Consider the following 25,774-nt stretch of genomic DNA (forward strand, 5'->3'; position numbering starts at 1 on the left):
CCAGTATTGTTTGCTCTACCTGTTATGTATAGTTTGAGTGTATTGATGTATCCGGTTCGATTGGATTGCACGCATTTCTTTCACTGTACCTCGGTATACATGACATTAAAAAACCCAATCCTGTATGTGCCTTTGGCCATTCCTTCAAGATCCTGAGGTGTCAACTCTGGAATTCCTTCAGCAACTTTATCATTTTGTCTCCTTCTATGCACCCTAAAACCTACCTCTTTGACTAAGCTTTAATGATCCAGTACTTCTTAAGCAGCTCAGTGTCAGCTCTTGGTGATCTCATATTTCTTATGCAGCTCACTATCCACTTAGCAGTCATAGCAGTCCTGTGAAGGGCCTTTGATGTTTTATTGTATTAAAAGATCTGATAAGAACAAATTGCTTTTTCTGCCCATCATCTAGATCATTGGCAATCTCCATTGACTTCAAAATGTCTCTTGTATTTAAAGTTTTCCATGACCCCATCTCTTCCGTTTGCCCCACCTCCTGCCACAATATAACCTGCCATTTTGCCCGATCTCGATTCCTTCCACTAGCTTCCTGCAGATTCTCTCTCAATTATTTGTCCATAGATCTTCAGGCACCCATCAGGTAAGGGGTACAGAAGTTTGTAAAATGCATACCTCCCGATTCAGGGACAGTGTCTTCCCAGCTGTTTTCCAGCAACCAAACGATCCTTTAATCAGCTGGAGTGCAGTCCTGACCTCCCAACTACCTCAATGGAGATAGACACAAGTGCTGGAGTAGCTCAGCCAGTCAGGCAGTATCTCTGGAGAAAAAGGATGGGTAATGTATCGGTTTGGAACCCTTCTTCAGACTGAAGGTGAGGAGGAAAAGCCAGAACAAATGAGGGCCGGCAACAGATGACCAAGGAAGGGTGGAGCCCATAATGGTTCGATTTTATCATTTAAAGATAAATTGGATAGTTATATGGACGGGAAATGAATGGAGGGTTACGGTCTGAGTACAGGTAGATGGGACTAGGGGAGAATACGTGTTCGGCACGGACTAGAAGGGCCGAGATGGCCTGTTTCTGTGCTGTAATTGTTATATGGTTATAATGGCCCATCGGTGATAACGAGAGGGCACCATATCTGGGGATGGATGTGCTGGCTCTGGAGAGGGTCCAGAGGAGGTTTACAACATACGATGAGCATTTGACGGCACTGGGCCTGTACTCACTGGAGTTTATAAGAATGAGGGGGGAACCTCATTGAAACATACAGAATAGTGAAAGGCTTGGATAAAGTGGATGTGGAGAGGATGTTTCCACTGGTAGGAGAGTCTACGACTAGAGGTCATTGTCTTAGAATTAAACAACATTATTGTAGGAAGGAGATGAAGGTGGTGAATATGTGGAATTCTTTGCCATAGAAGGCTGTAGAGGCCAAGTCAGTGGATATAATTAAGACAGAGATAGATAGATTCGTGATTAGTATAGGCGTCAGAGGTTATGGGGAGAAAGCAGGAGAATGGTATTAAGAGGGAGAGATAGATCAACCATGATTGAATAGCAGAGTAGGCTTGATGGGCTGAATGGTCTAATTCTGCTCCTATCACATGATCTTATGAGAGGGATGTAGGGATGAGAACAGTGGAATCTCATTGGAGACGTTTGAACTATCTTTAATCAGATTTTATCAGACTTCAATGTTATATCTTTGCACATAGATGTTGTATCCTTTATCTGTGCACAGAGGATGGCTTGATAATATTCATGTTTAGTCTTTTAATGAGCATTCAGTTCTGGATATCCATACTAAACTCTCCTGCTTCTCTGGAGACACAAGGAACTGCAGTCGCTAAAATCCTGGAGTACTGGAGTACCTCAGCGGGTCAGGTAGCATCTATCGAGGCACATAGATCCAGCAAATCTCCCTTAGAATTCTCAACAATGTGCCTGTGAGTACTTTACTTTATCCTCATGGTTCCTCTTGAAGTTATCTGGAGTTTGGATTAGATTTTTCTGCGAGTTCACAAGGTAAGGATGGTGCTGACGAGGCCATTATTTATAATCTACCTCTAGTGACCCTTGGCACCCAGTCGTTTGCTCGGCCATTTCAGTTAACACACACACACACACACACATTGGATCCAAAGAAAAACACATCTTTGGATCCAAAGTCATCATCAGGCCAGGCAGGCGTAATAGTTATTGTACCTGCCTCAAGTACCTCCTCTGGCAGCTCATTCCATCCGCCCTCTCTGTCTATGCGCAGCTACCCTATGATCTGTTTGTATATCATGCAAATCTCAAAGCCAGGCTTTTCACTGTACTTCAATACATTTGACAATATAAAAATCCTAAACCTAAATGACTATGGGGAGTGGGAGAAGAAACAATTTCAGAAGACATCAGCATGCAACCAGTCAGAGTGACACAGAGGCATTGTGGAGATAGAACAGAGAGGAAAACAACGGGGTAACATTAGCCAAATATGTTCAATGCTGTGGTACATTGAAGGTGCAATCACATAAAGCCATTCTCCTATTCCCAAACAATGATACTAACAACCCACAATGTGAATAATCAGTCAAAGACATCTGCAGAAAATGGTATAGATTTGTGCAATATCTAACTAACGTAGATCTTTTTCTCAGTGGTAATGGTGACAGACTATGCATTTTGGAAGGTACTCATTTATTTGTAAAACAATTCAACTTAGGAGAGGAGGTGGTGGTAAATTACAATAAAAATGAAGCTAACATTATCTACAATACAGGGGTCTGTATTATTAAGCAAGTTCTCATAATTATCTTCAAGTTAAAGGTTGCACGATTATTCAATTTGCTGAAAAGGACACTGCAGGTGCCTAGGGATGTGCTGAAAATCGCATCTGCACGTACCTTACATAATAATGAGTCAAAGGCAATAAATAACTACCACTATCTGTCCGATTTCACAACTTACAACCCAGGCCCTGTACAACTGTCTGACGAGTAATTAAGATGTAATCTAGTACCGTAAATTTAGCTTGTAAATAATAAATGTTTCCAGTAACATCTATCTATTTTTAAAAGTAGCCTCTACTTAAACAAAAAAAGCATCAAAACAACATCAATTTTCTTTTTAAAAAATAAATCAGATATATCCACAAAGTAAGTTTATTTTATTAGAAATATTAGTCCCCATATTAATGGAATTCGGGATGATGGAATTTTATCAAGGTTTAAGTTTATTGATGTCACGTGTAGCAAGGTAGTAAAAAGCTTTGTTTGGAATGATATCCAATCAGATCAGATAATAACTATTTAACGGCTGCTCTGCTGCCTGGGTTAAGACGAGATGGAGAGACCAGTGGAAGTCAGCGGAACCATCTAGGCTACACCATTACATCAATGACCCCATGGACGTCCCTGGCCAGGACCTGCCCCGAAAGCAGTGGACAACCCTCAACCGCTTGAGGACAGGCGTCGGACGCTATGGAGTAGCGATGAAGAGGTGGGGCCTCGTGGACAGCGCCTCCTGCGAGTGTGGGGACCCAACACAGACAGTGGAGCACATAGTCACCAGTTGCCCCAAACACCAGCCACCGAATGGTGAACGAGGTCTGATTGACCTGGACGATGACACGTTGGCCTGGCTCGCCTCAACGGAGCTGCAGGTCTAAAAGACATACGACAGAAGAAGGAGATAATACTATTCATAAATACAATCAGGTCAAACTCAAGTACAATAGATAGAGCAAAGGGGAAGATACAAAGTGCAGAATATAGTTGTCAGCATTGCAGCGCATCAGGTCCATTGACAAAGTCCAGTGTCCGTAATGGGGTAGAGGTGAATTGGACCCTGGATATGGTAGGAGGAGACAACAGGGAGGATCATAAGAAATATAATTAAACCCATATCCTTTGATTCCATTAACATCAATGTCCATCTTGAATATAGCTAGCAACTAAACCTCCTGAACCCTCTTGGTAGAAAATCTCAAAGTCTTAAATTCCAAAACACAGTGGAGTTGCTGCCTCACAGCGCCAAAGACACAGGTTCAATCCTCACCTTGGGTGCTGTCTGAGTGAAGTTTGTACGTTCTCCCTATAACCACGTGGGTTTCCTCCTGGTGCTCCGGTTTTCCGGCCACATCCCAAACACTTGGGAGTGTCCGCAACATCCTGGGGGTTTTGTGGCAGGAGTAAAATCACCACTCCTTGTCCAATCTGTCCACTCCCTGACCAACGTGCCTGGCATCGCTGCGCTCCTCAAGCAGAGGCATCTCCACTGGCTTGGACATGTGCACAGGCTGGGAAACGGACTCATCCCCAAAGATGTGCTATACAGGGAGCTGCCAATGCACGGAGGCCAAGAATAAGACTAAAGCCTCGATACAACGAAACAATTAAGATATGACAAATTTTAACAGTGGCACTGACAAGGTGGTTGAAGCAGTTGCCATAACAGCAATTAGAGCCATGCAGCCTGGAAACAGGCCCTTCGGCAGGTCCATGCCGACCAAGATAACCCATCAAAACCTGTCCCATATGCCTGTGTTTGCACCATATCCCCCAACCTTTCCTAACCATGTACCTGTCCAAGTGTCTTTTAAATGTTATAGTACCTGTCTCAACTACTTCCTCTGGCAGCTCGTTCCATACACCCACCGAAATAGGCAACGTTTCGGGCCGAAACCCTTCTTCAAACTTAAGATTGTTAGTTTTCTTTTCTTGAAGTGTCATTTCTTTGAAAGACACATGTACAGGGACATGGATAAGAAAGGTTTAGAGGGATATTAGCCAAATGAGTCTAGCTTACATGGGGCATCTTGGACAAGTTGGGTTGAAGGGCCTGTTTCCATGCTGTGCAAATCTATTCACCATATTCCACCTATGGCCTCGCCATGTCCGTTTCCCTAATAATCGCAACAATTGCATTAGTATGCTTTTTTTTAAATATCAGCCCAATTTATTGTAGATCACAGACACATGATAATTAGAGTTCTGTGTTCACGCTCTCCCCGATCTTCAATCTAAAGACAGAATTAATATTCACTCCAGTTGAGCGGCACAGTGGTAGAGTTGCTGCCAGAGATCCTTGTTCGATCCTGACTACTGGTCACCGGGTGCTCCAATTCCCTCCCACACTCGAAAAACGTACAGGTTTGCAGGTTAATTGGCTTGCAAATTGTCCCTAGTGAATATAGGATAGTGTTAGTGTGCTGGGATTGCTGGTTGGCAGGGATTTGGTGTGCCGAAGGGTCTGTTTCCATATTGTATCTCAAAACTGGAATGGAAATTGTACAGATTCATTTTTCTGAAGTATTTTGGCAAATATCAGTGTGCAGCATTATCAGAATAATGTGCTGGTGATGGAGTTAATGACCTTAATATAACCTTAGAGCAATACTCATTTAACAATCTAACTGGACTCCATGGCTCTGTTGGAATATGAAAGCCCTCTCCAAAGGCATTTCTTGTTTAATTAAACAGAAAATGCTCCTAATGCAAAACAGATTATTCATATTTCGAGCAAGAGAAATTTATTAAACTCTTACGAGACATAGTGCTAACTTGCTATGTTACATGTGAAATTATGCCCTCATACCAATCATTTAAGATATTTAGCATTATGTAGTTTTATTTAAATAAAACATACACTCTTTTCAAAATGAAAAATGAAAATTTGTGCCCTGATAGAATGTAGAAAAGTACAGGTTATGTTTAAGTTTAGGTTTATTTCCATCACGTTATTGAATTACTGTGAAATAATTTGATTTGCATGCTTTCCAATCAGATAATAGTACATATAAATACAGTAAACCCTCGTTGTAACAAGACTATAGGTGGGGGAATGGACGCAAGAGTCAAGTCAAGAGTGTTTTATTGTCATATGTCAATATGACAATAAAACACTCTAACGGATGGGACAATTAAATTCTTACTTGCTGCAGCACAACAGAATATGTGAATATGTAAACATTGTATATAACGGGGGGAAAAAAAGAAAAAAGTTCAATAAATCTATATAACTGAAGGTCTAATCTTGACCACGTCCTTTCTGCGCTGTATATTGATTTTAGAAATAACGCTACCATATATCGATATGATTTTTGGCCATCTTACTCACAGTCCTCAGCTGAGGCAGCCCCGAGGGTTTTTCCCAATCGATGAAAAATAAAAAAAGTTATGAATGTTTAAAAAATCTTGAGATCAGTTGATTATCCTCTCAATCACCATGATGAAGGTAACGTCCTTTCGGGGGGGACGGGACAGGACTATAAAACCCTGGATGCCTGGACGCGAGTCAGTCACTCTGGAAGATCGTGAGGGAGGGGCCACACCTGTGATTCTGCTGTGAGCCAACTGAACTGTGAGTCTACTAAACTGTGAGTCTGCAATGTACTTGCAATAAATGATTTATTAGCCCTTAATGAAAATGAGTTGTTTGGCCTGTCCTGTGCTTGAAACTGAAATGGCAATGGAAATGAAATGAAATGAAAATGAGATGCGTTGTTTGGCCCGCCTTGTGCTTGAAACTGAAATGGCAATAGAAATGAAAAGAAAATGAGATGCGTTGTTTGTCGTGCCGAGTCCTTGAAACTAAAATGGAAATGTAGTTGTTTGGCACACCTGAAACCACTCATTTTGGCCCACAAGGCCCCTATTAGCTGAGAAACCAGCCCCTTTTGCCCCAAAAGGCCCGGCCCGCGCCAGGCTAGGAAAAGTCCAAAAAAAGTACTCTCTCTCACACACAGTCTCTCACCTGTTTTGGGCAGAATTTCTGGCAGTTTCTAAACTGCCAGCCCACGAGCCCTGAGTGACTGAGTTGCCAGCCCACCGGGCCTGAATGACTGAGCTGCCAGCCCAAGAATCCATTTGGCCCACAATGCCCATACTAGTCCTCTGGAAACCAGTCCCTTCGGCCCACAACACCTATATTTACATTCCAGAACCCCCCCCCCCCATATTAACGTTCCAGAAAGCCCCCCCCCCCCCCCTGTTTCTTCCTGTCGGCCGTTGCATTGTCCACCCCCCTTTCCACTGCTGCCTCCTTATCCTTCTCCCCTGTAGTCGACGACTCCAGAGAAGGACGATGAGGAGACGGCGACGTTTGGGGGCAAAGAGGCTGAGTGAACAATGACGTGAGAAAGAGGTGGCGGCAGTGGAGCGCGGAGAGAACAAAGCGATGGCTAACGGGAAGAAGCGGCAGCTGGTGAGAGAGGAGGAAGTCCCATGGTGACTGAACGCGTCATGACTGTCTTGGTAGCCTGAAGAAAGTGCGGTCTCTAGGGGCTACAATGTGAGCCGTGACAACAGCCGTGTCAACGGGACCACGTGGTGGGTGAAGAAGGGTACACTGGTGCACCTTGCGAGCTAGGGTTGGCATCAGAAACCGGGGATGGGGTGGCAGTACGAGCTGAGGTGGCGCCCACAAAAAACAAAATCCATTATAAATGGGTCTATTAAAACAAAGGTTTACTGTGCAATCAAGTGAAAGTCAAGTACAATAGGCTGACTAAAGGGGAAGATGCTGTGTAGAATATAGTTCTCAGCACGGTAGCACATCAGTTCCAGAGACAAAATCCAATGCCTGCAATGTGGTAGAGGTGAATAGGACAGTGCTCTTAGTTTATGATTGGACCATTCAGAAGCCTGATAACAGAGGAAGAAGCTATTCCAGTCTGGCAGTATATATTTTCAAATTTCTGTACCTTCTGCCTGCTGCGAGTGGGGACAATGTGCAATAACTGGTTAATAATTGGTTAAGATGAACTAATCGCCTCTAGGAGAAACAAAGAACTGCAGATGCTGGTTTACAGAAGAAGATTCAAAGTGCTGGAGTAACTCAAAGGTCAGGCAGCATTGTTGAAAGAATGGCCAGACTCACACATAGTGATTAGAATCCATAGTCTTTATTAGCACCTCTGCAGGAGAAACACAACGGTGCCTTCTATAAGTATGCTTACTACGAATCTACCAGAGAGAGGGAGAGGGAGAGAACTCTAATAGGCCTGTGGGCAGAACCACAGTATGAGTGACACTAATCTACGGTAGACAAAAGTGCTGGTGCAGCAGCATCTATGGAGCGAAGGAAATAGGCAACGTTTTCGGGCCGAATCCCTTCTTCAGACATTAATCTACTTAAAGAATTAAAAGCAAATGCAAAACTACTGAGCACTACTAAGACAAAAATACAACGTATAGTAATGACTGTATAAATCACACATAGTACATGGCAGTAAACTGGAGGAAGTTCAAACATAGCCCGGGTACTTTACGGTGGGATTACAAACACGACCAGCACGTGTACGATACAGTCCATCCTTTAGCGGTGATATTTCGGATGAGATGCTGCTTCAGATTGAGAGTCAAAGGAAACCTTCCCCTTTCCCCTGACACTCAGTATTGAAGAAGGGTCTCGACCCGATACATTACCTATTCCTTTTCTCCAGAGATGCTGCCTGAATTACTCCCGGTTTTTGTGTCTATCTTCGGTTTAAACCAGCATCTGCAGTTCCTTCCTGCACACAGTTTCCCCCTTGCTGTCAATGGAGGATCACTCACCCGTGTCTCCTTGGTGTCCCGTAATTCTGCTCTTGTTCGCCTTTATCCAACCATCTCCCTTTCAAGAACCCCTCTCGCCTCATCACTTGCCAGGCTTTGTCCACCCCTTCCTCTCTTCCAGTTTTCTTTCTTCCACTCCTAACCCCCATCTCAATCAGTCTGAAGTAGGGTCCCAACCCGAAATGTCACCTATCCACGTTTTCCAGAAATGCTGCCTGACCCGCTGAGTTACTCTAGCATTTTAGAAATTACTTTAGACTTCAGAGATGCAGCACAGAAACAGGCTCTTCGGCCCACTGAGTCCACGCCAACCAGTGATCACCCTGTACACTGGCACTATTCTACATACTAGGGACAATTTACAATTTTACCATCTAAATATTCCAATTTTTTACAAATCTGTACATCTTTGGAGTGTGGAAGGAAACCCACACTGTCACGAAGAACGTACATAATCCGTACAGAGGATCGAACCCGGGTCTCTGACGCTGCAAGGCACCAACTCAACTGCTGCCAAAGGCACACACAGTGTGTTTCTCTTTGTGTTCAGAAATGTCTTAACACTGTTGTTGCTTCCCCTCCTTCTCCCCGCCCATCCACAGTGGAGAATTAAATTCCATCTTTACTTCCAACAAGATCCCCAGGATCCACTTTGAACAATTTTAGCAAGGACCCAAAACATGAGATCTTTAATCGCGTGCTCTCTAGTACTCTTGCACTGAAACATCATCGCAGGTTATCTGGTCAAGACCTGATTCACACAATTCTGCTTTACAATACAATACAACAATACAATACAACGGTTTATTTGTCACATTGCACAAAAAGTGCAAGTGAAATGATACGTCAGCAGCGATACAATGATAAAGGGCACACACAAAAACACAATAAATTTTTAACACAAACATCCACCACAGCATTCATCACTGTGGTGGAAGGCACACAATTTGGCCAGTCCTCCTCCATTTCCCCCCGTGGTCGGGACCTCAACCCTCCGCAGTCGTTGCTGCGGGCGTCCAGATGGTAAAAGGACAAGGTACAAGTCCAGGTAAGTCCAGAGTCGGCTCCTCCCCGCCGGAGACCGCGGCTTTTAGATGGTGTAGACCGCAGGCCGGCGGCCGAAGATTTAAAGTTCCCTCCACGTCGCAGCCGTAAGCACCGCAGTCTGCAGGGCCGGTGGTCGAAGCTCCCCTCCAGGGTGATGTTAAGTCCATACCGGACCCGCGGTAGAAGTCGGCCGCGGGCCGGCGGTGGAAGCTTCTTCTTCCCCCCGGGTCCCCCACGAGGGATCCCGGGCTGTAGACGTCGCGCCAGCTGGAGCTGTGAGACCGCGGCTTCAGGCTGCCGTCTGCTGCGGGCCAACGGAACGGAGCGCTCCCCTCCAGCGAGCCCCAGCTCCGTGCTGACAGTCCACGCTGCACCCGCCGCCGGAGCCCCGAGCCCCGGGCGCGTCTCCGGGAAAGGCCGCGCCGATCCTCGCTGTTAGGCCACGGGGGAGGCGACCTGGAAAAAAGTCGCCTCTCCATGGAGGAGGCGGCCGAAACGGTTTCCCCCTTACCCCCCCACACCACCCCCCAGACAAAACACACTAAGAAACACTAAAAACAGACTTTAAGACATACTAAAAAAATAAAAGTTGAAAAAGACTAACACGCTGCTGACAGGGCTGCTGCCAGTGCAGCGCCCCCATCGGTATAACCGATGATTAAGGAGCAAGAACAAACATTCCTGCTTTAAAAATGATGATACTAATACCCTGCAGTTTTTGTACAGTCCTGTTGTTTGTGTAATCTGACCTATATGATGAATGAGATGGATTATGTTGCACATACCACCTTCAGCACCTTGTGAGAAAGCTGTATATGTTCTCCATTTAACTTTTCACCTGCCCAATATTGTTCTCTGGGTACTTTATCATTGGAACAATTTCTCATTTAGTTTAGAGATACAGCATGGAAACTGGCCCTTCAGCCCACCGAGTCCATGCCGACCATCGATGACACGTTCATACTAGTTCTATGTTATCCCGTTTTCCCATCCACTCACTTCACACCAGGGGCAATTTGTAGTGACCGAATAACCCGCACGTCTTTGGGATGTGGGGGGAAACCGGAGCACCTGGAGGCAAAGATCCTATAGCGAGCAAGATAGTCCACTCGACGAAAAAGACGTAGTATGGTCATGGGCAGATCCATGGGTAATTTAAGGCCCCATTTCCATAACCGGCTTCCGTCTCCGCACCAAAGATCCCATAGGATCCCATTCGATATGATCATGGCTGATCATCCAACTCAGTATCCCATCCCTGCCTTCTCTCCATACCCCCTGATCCCTTCAGCCACAAGGGCCACATCTAACTCCCTCTTAAATATAGCCAATGAAGTGGCCTCAACTGCCTTCTGTGGCAGAGAATTCCACAGATTCACCACTCTCTGTGTAAAATATGATTTTCTCATCTCGGTCCTAAAACACTTCCCTCTTATCCTTAAACTGTGACTCCTAGTTCTGGACTTCCCCAACATCGGGAATAATCTTCCTGCATCTAGCCTGTCCAACCCCTTAAGAATTTTGTAAGTTTCTACAAGATCCCCCCTCAATCTTCTGAATTCTAGCGAGTACAAGCCGAAACATGGCGGCGCAGCTCACAATGCCAGAGACCTGGCTCTAATATTGATCTCTGGTGCTGTCACTGGTGCTCTGAGTTTGCATGTTCTCCCCGTTTCCTCCAAGTGCTCTGGTTTCCTCCCACATTCTAAAGACTTGCTGTAGTTATCTGCAGTTAATTGGCCACCATAAATATAACTGCCCTTAGTGTGTAGGAAGTGGATTAGAAAATGGGATAACATTGATCTAGGATAAACGGGTTATCATGGATTCGTGTTTTCGTGCTGTAAACTAAACCAAACTATGCAGAGCTGGCTTGCCGAAGCAGAAAGGTAGAATTATAGTTATTTTTTGCAATGGGGGGGTCAACTTGCATATTTAGAATTTATGTTTAATAACATCCCATGACTGTTATGGTCCAGGATCACAAGGGGAATGAGTATCATTGATGCATGAACGTGCAGAGCATGGCAATGATGCAGAACTGTGCATGCATCGCTGCCAGTGTTACGGATTTGCGAGAAAAAATGATTAAGAAAATGGACATCATAAACTGCAATGCAGATGCTGGGAGGGCACGAGAAGGAATATTCAAAAATCCTGGTGACCTCTATTGATATTGTGGCTACATTCCAGGAAAGATGCACTCATCACCACGAGGTTCGGTAAAACATTGAACAATTACAACCAAATGAACCACAAATAGAAAACAGGAACACAGCAAGAGTTATCTTGCTGAGCTAGAGAGTAGAGGAGACTCATTGGAGGACAAAGTCATGGTCGATTACATCAAAAGCTGCAGAATTTTCAGAGAGGCACACACTCCATTACCTTTTTCGATTATTTGTTTCTGTATACTAGCTTTCAATGATTTGTTCACACGTGCATTTAAATACCTTTACCCACTCCCACACACAGCTTCGTCCCCCTGCTTCTGAAGATAAGGTACTGTCCGATGCTCCTCTACCCCATTAGAGTGATGGGAAGTCACCTTCCCAAAGTTATTACCACTCTGAACCCCAAGAATAATGACATCCCCAAGTCATCAATCCGGCTCATTCACACTCTAGCCGACAACGAGGTAAAGATTTATTTTATTCCAGTGTGAAATAGCGATTTTTGATTTTCACAATTTGTAGGAGCAAAATTAGGCTATTCCGGTCCCGTCAAGTCTACTCTGCAATTCAATCGTGGCTGATCTATCTCTCCCTCTCAAGTCCATTATCCTGCCTTCTCCCCACGGTCTGAAGAAGGGTTTCTGCCCGAAACGTTGCCTATTTCCTTCGCTCCATAGATGCTGCCTCACTTGCTGAGTTTCTCCAGCACTTTTGTTTACCTTCTCCCCATAACCCCTGACATCTGTACTAATCAAGAATCTATCAATCTCCACCTTAAAAGAATCAATTAGGATCTTACAGCATTGAAACAGGTCCTTTGGCCCAACTTACCCACACCGGCCAACATGTGCCATCCATTCCAGTCCTATCTTCCTGTGTTTGACCCATATTCTTCTAAACCTGCCCTATCCATGTACCTGTCTAAATGTTTTTTAAACATTGCGGACATTGGACTTTGTCTGTGGAACTGATGCACTACATTGCTGAAAATTATATTCTGCACTCTGTTATTTTTGCACCCTTTGCACTTTTTGTTCTTGAGTTTAACTTGATTGTATTTTTGTCTAGTATTATTGGATCTACTTGGGTAGCATGCAAAACAAAGCTTTTCACTGTACCTCAATACACGTAACAATAATAAACCTAAACTGCTCAGACCTCTTATCAGCAAGGAACTTTTCCCAATTGCTCTTCAGCAGATCTACTGTGTGTAACATCAGATTATCAATGCTTCATTCCATTTACCATCATTTGCTGCACCTAATTTGTCTGCCTCAAATCCTCTAACCTGCGGCTCCCATCTGTACAATCTATTGCACTTCTTATTCTGAGTCATCTGTAAACTTGGACCCATTACTCTAGGTTCCTTAATTCAGTTAGGTAGTCGAGGCAGGTACTCATAAGTTCCTGGAGCAGAATTAGGGCACTTGGAGTGAGGAAATGTTATATAATAGAACCGCTCGGATAGTGACTTTTATATAAGCTAGGTAATTTGCAAAAGAAAAGCTTAAGGTTTTCCTAACAAAATAAAGTACAATGAAACATACACACAGGGAAAGATGAATCAAAACATGGAGACCTGAAACTAAACCTGCATAGCTTAGTTTATTGCTTTGGGGCAATTATAACACTGGAGGAAATTGTATTTGATATGACTTTGTGTTGAAGAATGGATAGGTGAATAGGTGAAAGATAGTTATTAATTGATTGTTATCATATTTAAGCTTTCCTGTTGTAAAAGGCAATTATAATGCATGATGGGATTTGGACAACTCCCATCATGACAAGGGTTTTTTTTAAACTTAAGTTGAATAGTTCACAGCTATCTTGCAAAGTTTTTTTATGCAAGGTGAAAAGTTCGCAGCTCTCTTGCATGGTTTATTATGCAAGTTGAAGAGGTTAATCAGATAAGAAGGGGCCCGGAGGATGCCATTTGGGATGACTGGCTTTTGGCAAAGAGTGAAAAACTCCATATTTGGAGGTGGATGATGGTTTTTGTACATTACATCATGCAATTGGTTTTATATCTGTACGTACATAAACTCGCATTTTCTGGTATTTCTGTGTGTGTGCTGCTGGAGATTCAGGCGTAAAACTGTTGCCTCTGGGTCTCTAAGTCCACACCCGTCAGATGTTAAATTAAAGCTTTGTATGGTCTTAAGAATTTGTACTTTGTCTATCTTTTTAAGTGAACTTTTTCCATAGGGGCCTCTTCTTAGGCCAGAGGTCATCTGCTCTTTCTCTATGGTACATTCTTAGGCTGTGAGGGCCGGTTATGCTGAGTTTGAGACAGAATTCAAGGCTGAGAGATAATAGACCCTGTAGTTAGCCTTGGCTATGTTAAATTATAATGAGATTGTGATAAGGAATAGGATGTGTCTGAAGGGGAGTAGTTGCTTGGAGAGGAAATAATTAGATTGATGGAGTTGTTTATAGAAAGTCGAAGAAGCAGATGTAATTCTGATGTAATGGTCTGAGTTGTACCTTGTAAGAACCTTGTGTTCTGCCTTATACGTGAGATTGGAAATCCAGCTTCCAGATAGCAGGAAAGGGGCTACAAATTAGAATTGAGTTGTATCCTGGCACCAAACACTTATTAATTAAGTTGACAGATTTACGACCCATGTATGCTTTTGGGAGATTGGGGGTTTTGAACTTAGAAACTGTAATTCAGCAAACTTATATAATTAATGTTTTAGAGACATAGGTAATAGTATTTCAAACTGTGTAAAATTGCAGTGAAAATTTATGAAATGTATTGTCTTAAGTAGGACTATAAACATTAGGCTTTGTTTAGATTTATAGAAATATCTTTCTTCTTGGTATGGAAAGTGTGTGTAACTTGTGTGATCATTGTATTACATATGTTATGTATCTTATATTTTGAGGAGTGGTCCTTGATAATTGAGCCAACTGGAGTTTTGCAGTGTTGAAATAAAATAAGCAAAGTTATACCACAAGCAAACGAAGGTTGTGAGGCCAGGGAAGGGGGATCATGTGACTGATGTTGTAAATCATCAGAAGGACTCGGATGATTGGTTACTAGCTTGTCATGCCCTCTGTATCTGAAATGTCTAATACCTATATAAATGACATGAGTTCTATCAAAGTTACTCCTATCCTACTCCTTAGAAACACTAAGGGGCAGAAAACGCTGGTGGATGTTGTGTACAGGCCACCTAACAGTAGTAGTGAAGTTGGAGATGGTATCAAACAGGAAATTAGAAATGAGTGCGACAAAGGCAAAACAGTTATAATGGGTGACTTCAATCTACATATAGATTGGGTGAATCAAATTGGCAGGGGTGCTGAGGAAGAGGATTTCTTGGAATGTATGCGGGATAGTTATCTAAATCAACATGTAGAGGAACCAACGAGAGAGCAGGCTATTTTAGACTGGGTATTGAGTAATGAGGAAGGGTTAGTTAGCAATCTTGTTGTACGTGCCCCCTTGGGCAAGAGTGACCATAATATGGTTGAGTTCTTCATTAGGATGGAGAGTGACATTGTTAATTCAGAAACAATGGTTCTGAACTTAAAGAAAGGTAACTTTGAGGGTATGAGACGTGAATTGGCCAAGATTGACTGGCAATTAATTCTAAAAGGGTTGACGGTGGATATGCAATGGAAGACATTTAAAGACTGCATGGATGAACTACAAAAATTGTTCATCCCAGTTTGGCAAAAGAATAAATCAGGGAAGGTAGTACATCCGTAGATAACAAGGGAAATCAGGGATAGTATCAAAGCGAAGGATGATGCGTACAAATTAGCCAGAAAAAGCAGCATACCGGAGGACTGGGAGAAATTCAAAGACCAGCAGAGGAGGACAAAGGGCTTAATTAGGAAAGGAAAAATAGATTATGAAAGAAAACTGGCAGGGAACATAAAACTGACTGACTGCAATGACTGACTGCAAAACAAATGTTTTTCAGATAGATATGTGAAGAGGCGGAAAAGATAACTACTTTGTTAAAAGGAAGACAAAATAATTTGCCGTAGGTCCCTTGCAGTCAGAAATCCAGGTGAGTGGTGTTGATCATGGGGAAAATCCCCAAGGATATGGAGTACGGACCAATTGAAGTAAATCTACTTTTAGCTTCCGTCTTCACTAAGGAAGACATAAATAATTTCTCCATCGGTAAAACTGCTAGAGTCAGTTAGGGGACCGCAGCACGGGTCAAAGGATGGGTTGGGTAAATCAACGAATCTTGAGTGAACTATCCAGAACCAGTGGATGTGGTGTATCTGGACTTCCAGAAGGCTTTCGACAAGGTCCCACATAAGAGATTAGTATACAAACTTAAAGCACACGGCATTGGGGGTTCAGTATTGATGTGGATAGAGAACTGGCTGGCAAACACGAAGCAAAGAGTAGGAGTAAACGGGTCCTTTTCACAATGGCAGGCAGTGACTAGTGGGGTACCGCAAGGCTCAGTGCTGGGACCCCAGCTATTTACAATATATATTAATGATCTGGATGAGGGAATTGAAGGCAATATCTCCAAGTTTGCGGATGACAATAAGCTGGGGGGCAGTGTTAGCTGTGAGGAGGATGCTAGGAGACTGCAAGGTGACTTGGATAGGCTGGGTGAGTGACAAATGTTTGGCAGATGCAGTATAATGTGGATAAATGTGAGGTTATCCATTTTGGTGGCAAAAACGGGAAAGCAGACTATTATCTAAATGGTGGCCGATTGGGAAAGGGGGAGATGCAGCGAGACCTGGGTGTCATGGTACACCAGTCATTGAAGGTAGGCATGCAGGTGCAGCAGGCAGTAAAGAAAGCGAATGATATGTTAGCTTTCATTGCAAAAGGATTTGAGTATAGGAGCAGGGAGGTTCTACTGCAGTTGTACAGGGTCTTGGCGAGACCACACCTGGAGTATTGCGTACAGTTTTGGTCTCCAAATCTGAGGAAGGACATTATTGCCATAGAGGGAGTGCAGAGACGGTTCACCAGACTAATTCCTGGGATGTCAGGACTGTCTTATGAAGAAAGACTGGATAGACTTGGTTTATACTCTCTAGAATTTAGGAGATTGAGAGGGGATCTTATAGAAACTTACAAAATTCTTAAGGGGTTGGACAGGCTAGATGCAGGAAGATTGTTCCCGATGTTAGGGAAGTCCAGGACAAGGGGTCACAGCTTAAGGATAAGGGGGAAATCCTTTAAAACCGAGATGAGAATAACTTTTTTCACACAGAGAGTGGTGAATCTCTGGAACTCTCTGCCACAGAGGGTAGTTGAGGCCAGTTCATTGGCTATATTTAAGAGGGAGTTAGATGTGGCCCTTGTGGCTAAGGGGATCAGGGGGTATGAAGAGAAGGCAGGTACGGGATACTGAGTTGGATGATCAGCCATGATCATATTGAATGGCGGTGCAGGCTCGAAGGGCCGAATGGCCTACTCCTGCACCTAATTTCTATGTTTCTATGTTTCTATCTGGACCCGCCCCAGAGCATCAGCTCTGTGTTGGAAGGTTCAGAGACTAGTCTCAGCTGAATAAAGAATCGATTTCAACAGCTGGAAGTGTTTGAGTCAAGTTGACTTTAGATTGACAAAATAACTCAGTTTAACAGGAGCATCAAGTCTACTCCACTATTCAATCATGGCTGATCTATCCTAGCAAGTTTGCGGATGATACAAAACTGGGTGGCAGTGTGAACTGTGAAGAGGATGTTAGGAGGTTGCCGGGTGACCTGGACAGGTTGAGTGAGTGGGCAGATGTGTAGCAGATGCAGTATAATAGATAAATGTGAGGTTATCCACTTTGGCGGCAAAAACAAGGGGGCAGATTATTATCTCAAGGGGGTTAGGTCAGATTAGGTAAGGGGGAGGTGCAGCAAGACCTGGGCGTCCTTGTACATCGGTCACTGAAAGTTGGCTTATAAGTACAGCAAGCAGTGAAGAAAGCTAATGGAATGTTGGCCTTCATAACAAGAGGATTTCAGTATAGGAGTAAAGGGGTTCTTCTGCAGTTGTATAGGGCTCTGATAAGACCACACCTGGAGTATTGTGTACAGTTTTGGTCTCCTAACTTGAGGAAGGACATCCTTGTGATTGAAGCAGTGCAGGTAGGTTCATGAGATTGATCCCTGGGATGGCGGGACAGTCATATGAGGAAAGATTGAAAAGACTAGGCTTGTATTCACTGGAGTTTAGAAGGATGAGGGGCAATCTTATAGAAACATATAAAATTATAAAAGGACTGGACAAGCTAGATGCAGGAGAAATGTTCCCAATGTTGGGTGAGTCCAGAACCAGGGGCCACAGTCATGGAATAAAGGGGAGGTCATTTAAGACTGAGGTGAGAAAAAACATTTTCACCCAGAGAATTGTGAATTTATGGAATTTCCTGCCACAGAGGCCAAGTCACTGGATGGATTTAAGAGAGAGTTAGATAGATCTCTAGGGGCTAGTGGAGTCAAGGGATATGGGGAGAAGGCAGGCACGGGTTATTGATAGGGGACGATCAGCCATGATCACAATGAATGGCGGTGCTGGCTCAAAGGGCCGAATGGCCTCCTCCTGCACCTAGTTTCTATCTTTCCCTATCAACCCCATTTTCTGCCTTTGCCTCATTACCGCTGACTCCCTTATCACAACATTTAAAAGACATTTGGACAGGTAGTTCATAAGTTCAGAGTCAATGTGATACATGCAGAATTAGGCCATTTGGCCCATCAAGTCTACTCCACCATTCAATCATGGCTGATACAATGAGATTAATTCCCGGGATGGCGGGACTGTCATATGTTGATAGAATGGATCGTCTGTGCTTGTATACACTTGAATTTAGAAGGGTGAGAGGGAATCTTATTGAAACGTATAAGATTAAGGGATTGGACATGATAGGGCATCTTGGTCAGCATAGGCAAGTGGGCCGAAGGGCAGGAATAGGATACTGATTTTTGATGATCAGCCATGATCACTGTGAATGGCGGTGCTTGCTCGAAGGGCCGAATGGCCTACTCCTGCACCTATTGTCTATTGTCAACCCGATTCTCCACATAATCCCCGACACCTGTACTAATTAAAAATCCATCTATCCACTGACAGCCTCCACAGCCTTCTGTGGCAATGTATTCCACAGATTCACCACCCTCTGACTATAGAAACTCCTTCTCATCTCCTTCCTAAACGTCCTTTTATTTGGAGGCTGTGGCCCCTGGTCCTACACTCTCCCACTAGTGGAAACATCCTCTTCACATCCACGATAGGAAAGGTTTACAAGAATATGGGTTCTGACTGACCACGCTATCTATACTTCTCATAAGGTTATATACTTCTATCAGGACTCCCCTCAGACACTCCAGAGAAAGCAATCCAAGTTTGGCCAAACTCTCCTTGTAGCTCGTGCTATCTAATCCAGGTCAACCTCTTCTGTAGTTTAAAACTCCCGTGCACACATTTTGTAATAAAAATGGAACTGCAGATGCTAGTTTATTTGAAAGATAGATATCAAATACTGGAGTAACTCAACAGGTCAGGCAGCATCTCTGAAGAAAATTGGTAGATTATGTTTTGGGCTGGGACCATTCTGAAGACTGAAGACCTGAAATGTCATCCATGTGGATAAATGTGAGGTTATCCACTTTGATGGCAAGAACAGGAAGGCAGATTATTAGCTGAATGGTGTCAGATTAGGAGAAGGGGAGGTGCAACAGGACCTGGGTGTGCTTGTACATCAGTCACTAAAAGTAAGCATGCAGGTACAGCAGGCAGTGAAGAAAGCCAATGGCATGTTAACCTTCATTGCGAGAGAATTTGAGTTTAGGAGCAAGGAGGTCCTCCAGAGAAGAACAGTGACAATAAATGTAAATTTGAATTTGAATATGCTGGATGAACTCCGAAGGGTCCCAACCTGAAATGTCGACTGTCTATTTCCTCCAGAGATATTGCCTGACCCGCCGAAGTCCTCCAACACCAAAGATCCTAGATCCCACCATCTTGTGTCCACAATCCAGCATCTGCAGTTCCTTGTGTCTGCACTTTGATTACACCTTCAGCTACTGCTCCTTATACATAGAACAATTCAGCATAGGAACACAAACTTCAGTGCACAGTGTCTACCGTAGGATCGGAATCCATATGTGGGTAAACACTGAACGCCGTGACAGCTTTCTCTGCATTAAACCTGTTGAAGTGTTTATAGACACAAGGGACTGCATAAAATTACACAGTATGGACTGGGACTGCATAGGGTTACACAGTATGGACTGCAGCTGCTGCTTGACATAAAAAAAGACACAGTCACAGAACCCAGCATTCATAGAGTGATACAGCGTGCCCACACCAACATGTCCCAGCTACACTAGTCCCACCTGCCTGCATTTGGCCCTTACACCACCAAACCTGTCTTTGGACTCTATTCTTTGGAGAGCAGGAGGATGAGGAGTGATCTTTTTGACGTGTATAAACTCATGAGGAATAGATCGGGTAGATGCGCAGTGACTCTTGCCTAGAGCAGGTGAATCGAGTACCAGACGACATAGGTTTAAGGTGAAGGGGAAAATATTTAATAGGAATCCGAGGGGTAAATCAGGCAGGTGGGACGAGTGTAGACGGGACATGTTGGCCGGTGTGGACAAATTGGGCCGAAGGGCCTGGTTCTACACTGTATCACTCTGTGGCCCGCTGAGCTACTACTGTTTTTTTGGGAGTGTCTATCTTCGGCTTACGCCAGCATCTGCGGTCTCATCATACGCAATAAAGGCCGCATTCCGTTTACCTGTAACTGTAGCTGGAGAATTTCTTGCTCTCCCTCAGCATGGTCCTGTAGAGAGACAACACCTGAATGCAGCTGCTGCTGCCGGCCGCCGCCATCTTGAGTGTTGGCAGGTCGCGCGGACCGCGGTGGAGACGACGGCCGCTGCCGCCGCCGCCGCCATCTTGAGTGTTGGCAGGACGCGCGGACCGCGGTGGAGACGACGGCGGCCATCGTCGCCGCGAGCTCGCTGCCGTTGACCGTTTGAATCGGAGAGCCGCGGGCTCGCGCGGGCACCCATTGAACAGAGCGGCGGCGCGCTCCCGACAGCCCAGGCCGCTGTGCGCGCTCCCGACAGCCCAGCCCGCTGTGCGCGCTCCCGACAGCGCCGGCGGCGACGCGCCTGGCGAGGACAGCTCGGGCAGGTTGTGGCGTGGAGGTGAGTGAGCGAGTGGGCTACAGGTTAACCCGGCCCTTACCCAGGTCAGGTCAGGTCTGGCATCGCCTGGCACCTTATTCAAACCTCATTTAATTTTATTATTGACCCGTGTGCCGAGGTACAGTGAAAAGCTTTGTTATTGCACGCTGTCTAAACAGATAAATCCTGTACAATACATTACAATCAGGTCAAACCCTAGTACATTAGGTTAACTGTACTTCATCAGCATCTACTAGAGGTCAAGATTCAAGAATGTTTTATTGTCTAACTAACTCTGTATATGTGTAGGAAGGAACTGCAGATGCTGGTTGTACACTGAAGATAGACACGGAGTGCTGGAGTAACTCAGTGGGTCTGACAGTATCTTTGGAGAACATGGATAGGTGACATTTCGGGTCGAGACCTTTCTTCAGACAATTATTTATATACATCTAGCTCTGTATAGTGTATAAGGTATAACTTGTTAACAAGTCCACGGCCAACAATGGACCGTTTCTTAATCCTCCTTACTTTTTTGCTCTTCTTTCATTCATTCATTTGTTCTATATCTCCATATAACCGTCAACATTTCTTGTTTCCCTCTCTTGTCTGACGAAGGGTCTCAACTCAAGATGTCACCTATTCCTTTTCTCCAGAGAAGCTGCCTGACCTGCCGAGTTACTACAGCTTGTTGTGTCTATCGTCATGTTTTTTGACATGTGTCCCAAAACGGAACAATGACATTCTTACTTGCAGCAGCACAACAGATATATAAACAGTACTCTAATAGCTAGAGCAAAGCGAAATATTGTGAATGGATTGCAGAATATGGTTACACAACAGAAAAACAGGCCCGTCAGCCTAAACTGCTCACACCAATCAACATGCCCCATCTACATGAGTCCCACCTGCCACCAGTTGGCCCATATCCCAATAAATATTTCATTGCCACACACCTATCCTTATAAGTGCCAAGTGTCTCCCATGCTAAACATCACTAATCCAGCCTGAAGAAGTGTCCCGATCTGGAACATCGCTCTAGAACTCTGTGATACATGTTCTCCAGAGAAATAACTGACCCGCTGAGTTACTCCAGCACTTTGTGTCTGCAAGTGTCTTTTAAATGTTCTAAACATTCTCAGATTGTAGCTCAGAATGGAGACCCAAAGAACTGCAAATGCTGGGTATACACAAAATGCTGGAGTAACTCTGGCAGCATCTCTGGAGAGAAGGAATGGGTGACGAGACCCTTCTTCAGACTCGACCCGAAACGTCACCATTCCTTCTCCATAGATGCTGCCAGTCCTGCTGAGTTACTCCAGCATGTTGTATCTACCTTCAATTTAAGCCAGCATCTGCAGCTCTTTCCTACACAACTACAGATGCTGGTGTACCAAAAAATACAAAGTGCAAGAGTAACTTAGCAGGTCGGGCAGCATATCTGGAGAACATGGATAGGTGATGTTTCGCGTCGGGTCCCCTTTAGCCTCTGAAGGCTGCCCAATAGACAGACGAGGCTTAGAGTCAGGACACTTCTTCAGACTGATTGCCTATAGAATCAGACGGTAGCCGGTGAATTAAAATTTGACCCGAAACGTGGTCTATCCATTCCCTCCACTGAGCTGCCTGACCCACTGAGTTTCTCCAGCACTTTGTGTTTTGCTCCTGATTGAAGCCTCTGCAGTTTTTTGTATCTACATTTTGATTCACCTTTTATTATCATCCCTTATACCTCTGTCTTTGGATCGGAAGTCGTGTGTTTAAATCCTTTAATACTGAACGCCTCAACAGCGTTTTTTGCATCAGAGCTGCTGAAGAAGTGTTTATGGACACAACGAACTGCAGGTGCAAAGTAGTGATGGGGAATAAAGAAACACGTTTTTGGCTTCAGTCCTCACAGTGGAAGACACCAGCAACATGCCTGAAATTCAAAAATGAGTCGGGATGAAGTTAGTTAAGTTACAGTAAATAAGGAGAAGGTGCTTGGGAAGCTGAAAGGTCAGAAGGTGGATGTTACCTGGACTAAATGGACTGCACCCCAGGGTTCTGAAAGAGGCAGCTTTAGCGAAGGCATTAGTAGTCTTTCAAGAATCACGAGTCAGGATAGGACTGGAAAATTGCAAATGTTACTCTGCTGTTCAAGGAGGGAGTGAGGACAAAGAGGGGAAACTATAGGCCGGTACGCCTTAGTGCCGTGGTTGGTAGGATTATGGATCCATTATAAAGGATGAGGTTTCCGAGTATTTCGAAACACATGATAAAATTGGCTCAGTTCGGCATGGTTTTGTGATGAATCTGTTGGAATTATTTGAGGGATGTGTAATGTGAATGATTGATGTGTAAACCCAGTGAACTGCAGATGCTGGTTTGCCAGATTGAGACCACACGCAAAATGAAGGAAAGCACCTTGTATTCCACTTGGGTAGATGACAACCCTAGTCTGCTATTTCTCCTTGGATCCCATGGGATCTAACCTCCCAGAGCAGCCTACCATGCGGTTCCTTGTCATATGCCTTGCTGGAATATATAACGTCTACAGCTCTGCCCTCATCAACCTTTTTGGTCACGTCGTCAAAAAACGAAATCAGATTTGTGAGACACGATCTTGCATGTACAAAACCATGCTGACTATCCCAAACTAGCCATTGTCCATGTAAATGCACATATATCTTATCCCTTGGAATATTCTCCAGTAACCATATAACCATATAACAATTACAGCACGGAAACAGGCCATCTCGGCCCTACAAGTCCGTGCCAAATTTTCTGACCAAAGATGTTAGACTCACAGATAACGGAGGGCCTCAATAGGCCCCGACCATGGGTGAGGAAGAGAAAGAGGATTGGACTTTGTTGCCTTCTCTCACAGTGGGAAACGTTGATTCCGCTGTGGGAGGATGTTTTTATGTTAAATTCTATAGTCTTGTGTTTATCTTATTTGTGTGCTGAATGGTAACTCAAATTTCACTGCACCAATTGATGTATGTGACAATAAATATCCTTTGTCCTTTGTATGGTATGGTTCATAAAGACTAGACGGCATAGCTTTTAAAGTGGTAGGAGTAAAGTTTAAAGCAGATGTGTGGGGCAAGTTGTTTTTTGGAGATACGTTTAGTTTAGTTTGGAGATACAGCACAGAAACAGACCCTTCGGCGCACTGAGCAGCGATCCTCACACACGTACACTATCCTGCACACATTCGGGACACTTTACACTAATACCAAGATAATTAACCTACAAACCTGTACATCTTTGGAGTGAGGGAGGAAACCGGAGCACCCGGAGAAAAACCACGCAGCTCATGGGAAGATCGTACAAACTCCGTACAGACAAACATCAGTAGTCATGATCGAACCCGGGTCTCTGGTGCTGTGAGGCACTGAGAATGGTGGGTGCCAGAGGTGGCAGTGCAGGTATGATTGTGACATTTAAGAGACTTGGATAATCACATGGATATAGATCATATGCAGGCAGATAAGATTGCTGTGGCATTGTGTTTGGCATTGATATAGTGGGCTGAAGGGCCCGTTCCTGTGCTGTACTGTTCTATAAGTGCAGATGTAGTTGCAGAGCTGTGGATGTAGTCCAGTCTATCATAGATACTAGACTTCCCACCATTAACTTCATCTACTACTGCTGTGTCAGGAAAGCAGCCAACATAATCAAAGTTAGACAAAAATGCTGGAGAAACTGAGCGTGTGAGGCAGCATCTATGGAGCGAAGGAAATAGGAAATGTTTTGGGTCGAAACCCTTCTTCAGACTGATGTGAGGGTGGAGGGGGGGGGGGGGGTCGGGAATAAGAAAGAAAGAGGAGGAGCCAGTGGGCTGAGGGAGAGCTGAGAAGGGGAGGAGAAAGTAGGGACTATCTGAAATTAGAGAACTCAATGTTCATACCACTGGTGTAGACTGCCCAAGTGAAATATGAGGTGCTGCTCCTCCAATTTACAGTGGTCCTCACTCTGGCAATGGAGGAGGCCCAGGACAGAAAGGTCGGATTCGGAATGGGAGGGGGAGTTGAAGTGCTGAGCCACCGGGAGATCAGGTTGGTTATTGCGAACCGAACGGAATTATTCGGCGAAGCGATCGCCAAGCCTACGCTTGGTCTCACCGATGTAGAGCAGTTGACATCTAGAGCAGCGAATGCAATAGATGAGGTTGGAGGCGGTGCAGGTGAACCTCTGCCGCACCTGGAAAGACTGCTTGGGTCCTTGAATGGAGTCAAGGGGAGGTAAAGCGACAAGTCTAGATGTCAGCTGCTCTACATCGGTGAGACCAAGCATAGGCTTGGTGATCGCTTCGCCGAATACCTCTGCTCGGTTTACAATAGCCAACGTCTCTCTCCCCCCCCCTCTCTCTCCCCCCCCCCCCCCCCCCCTTTCCCCCCTCACATCAGTCTGAAGAAGGGTTTCGACCCGAAACATTGCCTATTTCCTTCGCTCCATTGATGCTACCTCACACGCTGAGTTTCTCCAGCATTTTTGTCTACCTTCGATTTTCCAGCATTTGCTGTTCCTTCTGAAACATAATCAAAGTCCTTTCCCACCTGGGTCATTCCTTCCTCTCCCCACTCCCATTTGGCAGAAGATACAGAAGCTTGAACTACACCGCCAGACTGAGGAACGATTTGTGACAGAACTTCTGACATATCCCTCCACACATCTGCATATTCATAGAAACATAGAAAATTAGGTGCAGGAGTAGGCCCTTCAAGCCAGCACCGCCATTCAATATGATCATGGCTAATCATCTAAAATCAGTTTGCCGTTCCCGCTTTTTCCCCATATCCCTTGATTCATGTAGGTTAGCTGCAGATTCCTTGAATATGGATCAGTCCACTGACTGAAAGCAGTCTCGAAGAATCTTACCTGTTTCCTTTGACCAGCACTGAATGTCTTTCGGCATTGGTTTAGGTTTA

General features: G+C 44.5%; 2 protein-coding genes across 2 annotated transcripts in view; one reads left to right on the top strand and one right to left on the bottom strand.

Moving 5' to 3' along the window:
- LOC129708183 (LYR motif-containing protein 4) overlaps positions 1 to 20,622 on the bottom strand; it is a 163,227-nt gene extending 142,605 nt beyond the window's left edge. The window contains exon 1 of the mRNA XM_055653801.1: positions 20,465 to 20,622. Coding sequence (XP_055509776.1) covers positions 20,465 to 20,559 — 95 coding nt within the window. The 5' untranslated portion in view covers positions 20,560 to 20,622. The remainder of the gene's footprint in view (positions 1 to 20,464) is intronic.
- Positions 20,623 to 20,751: 129 nt separating this feature from the next.
- Positions 20,752 to 25,774, top strand: part of fars2 (phenylalanyl-tRNA synthetase 2, mitochondrial) — a 363,050-nt gene continuing 358,027 nt past the window's right edge. Inside the window, exon 1 of the mRNA XM_055653812.1 lies at positions 20,752 to 20,879. The gene's annotated coding sequence lies outside the window, so the exon portion shown is untranslated. The remainder of the gene's footprint in view (positions 20,880 to 25,774) is intronic.

This window comes from Leucoraja erinacea, chromosome 2, assembly GCF_028641065.1.
Source record: "Leucoraja erinacea ecotype New England chromosome 2, Leri_hhj_1, whole genome shotgun sequence".
NCBI lineage: Eukaryota > Metazoa > Chordata > Chondrichthyes > Rajiformes > Rajidae > Leucoraja > Leucoraja erinaceus.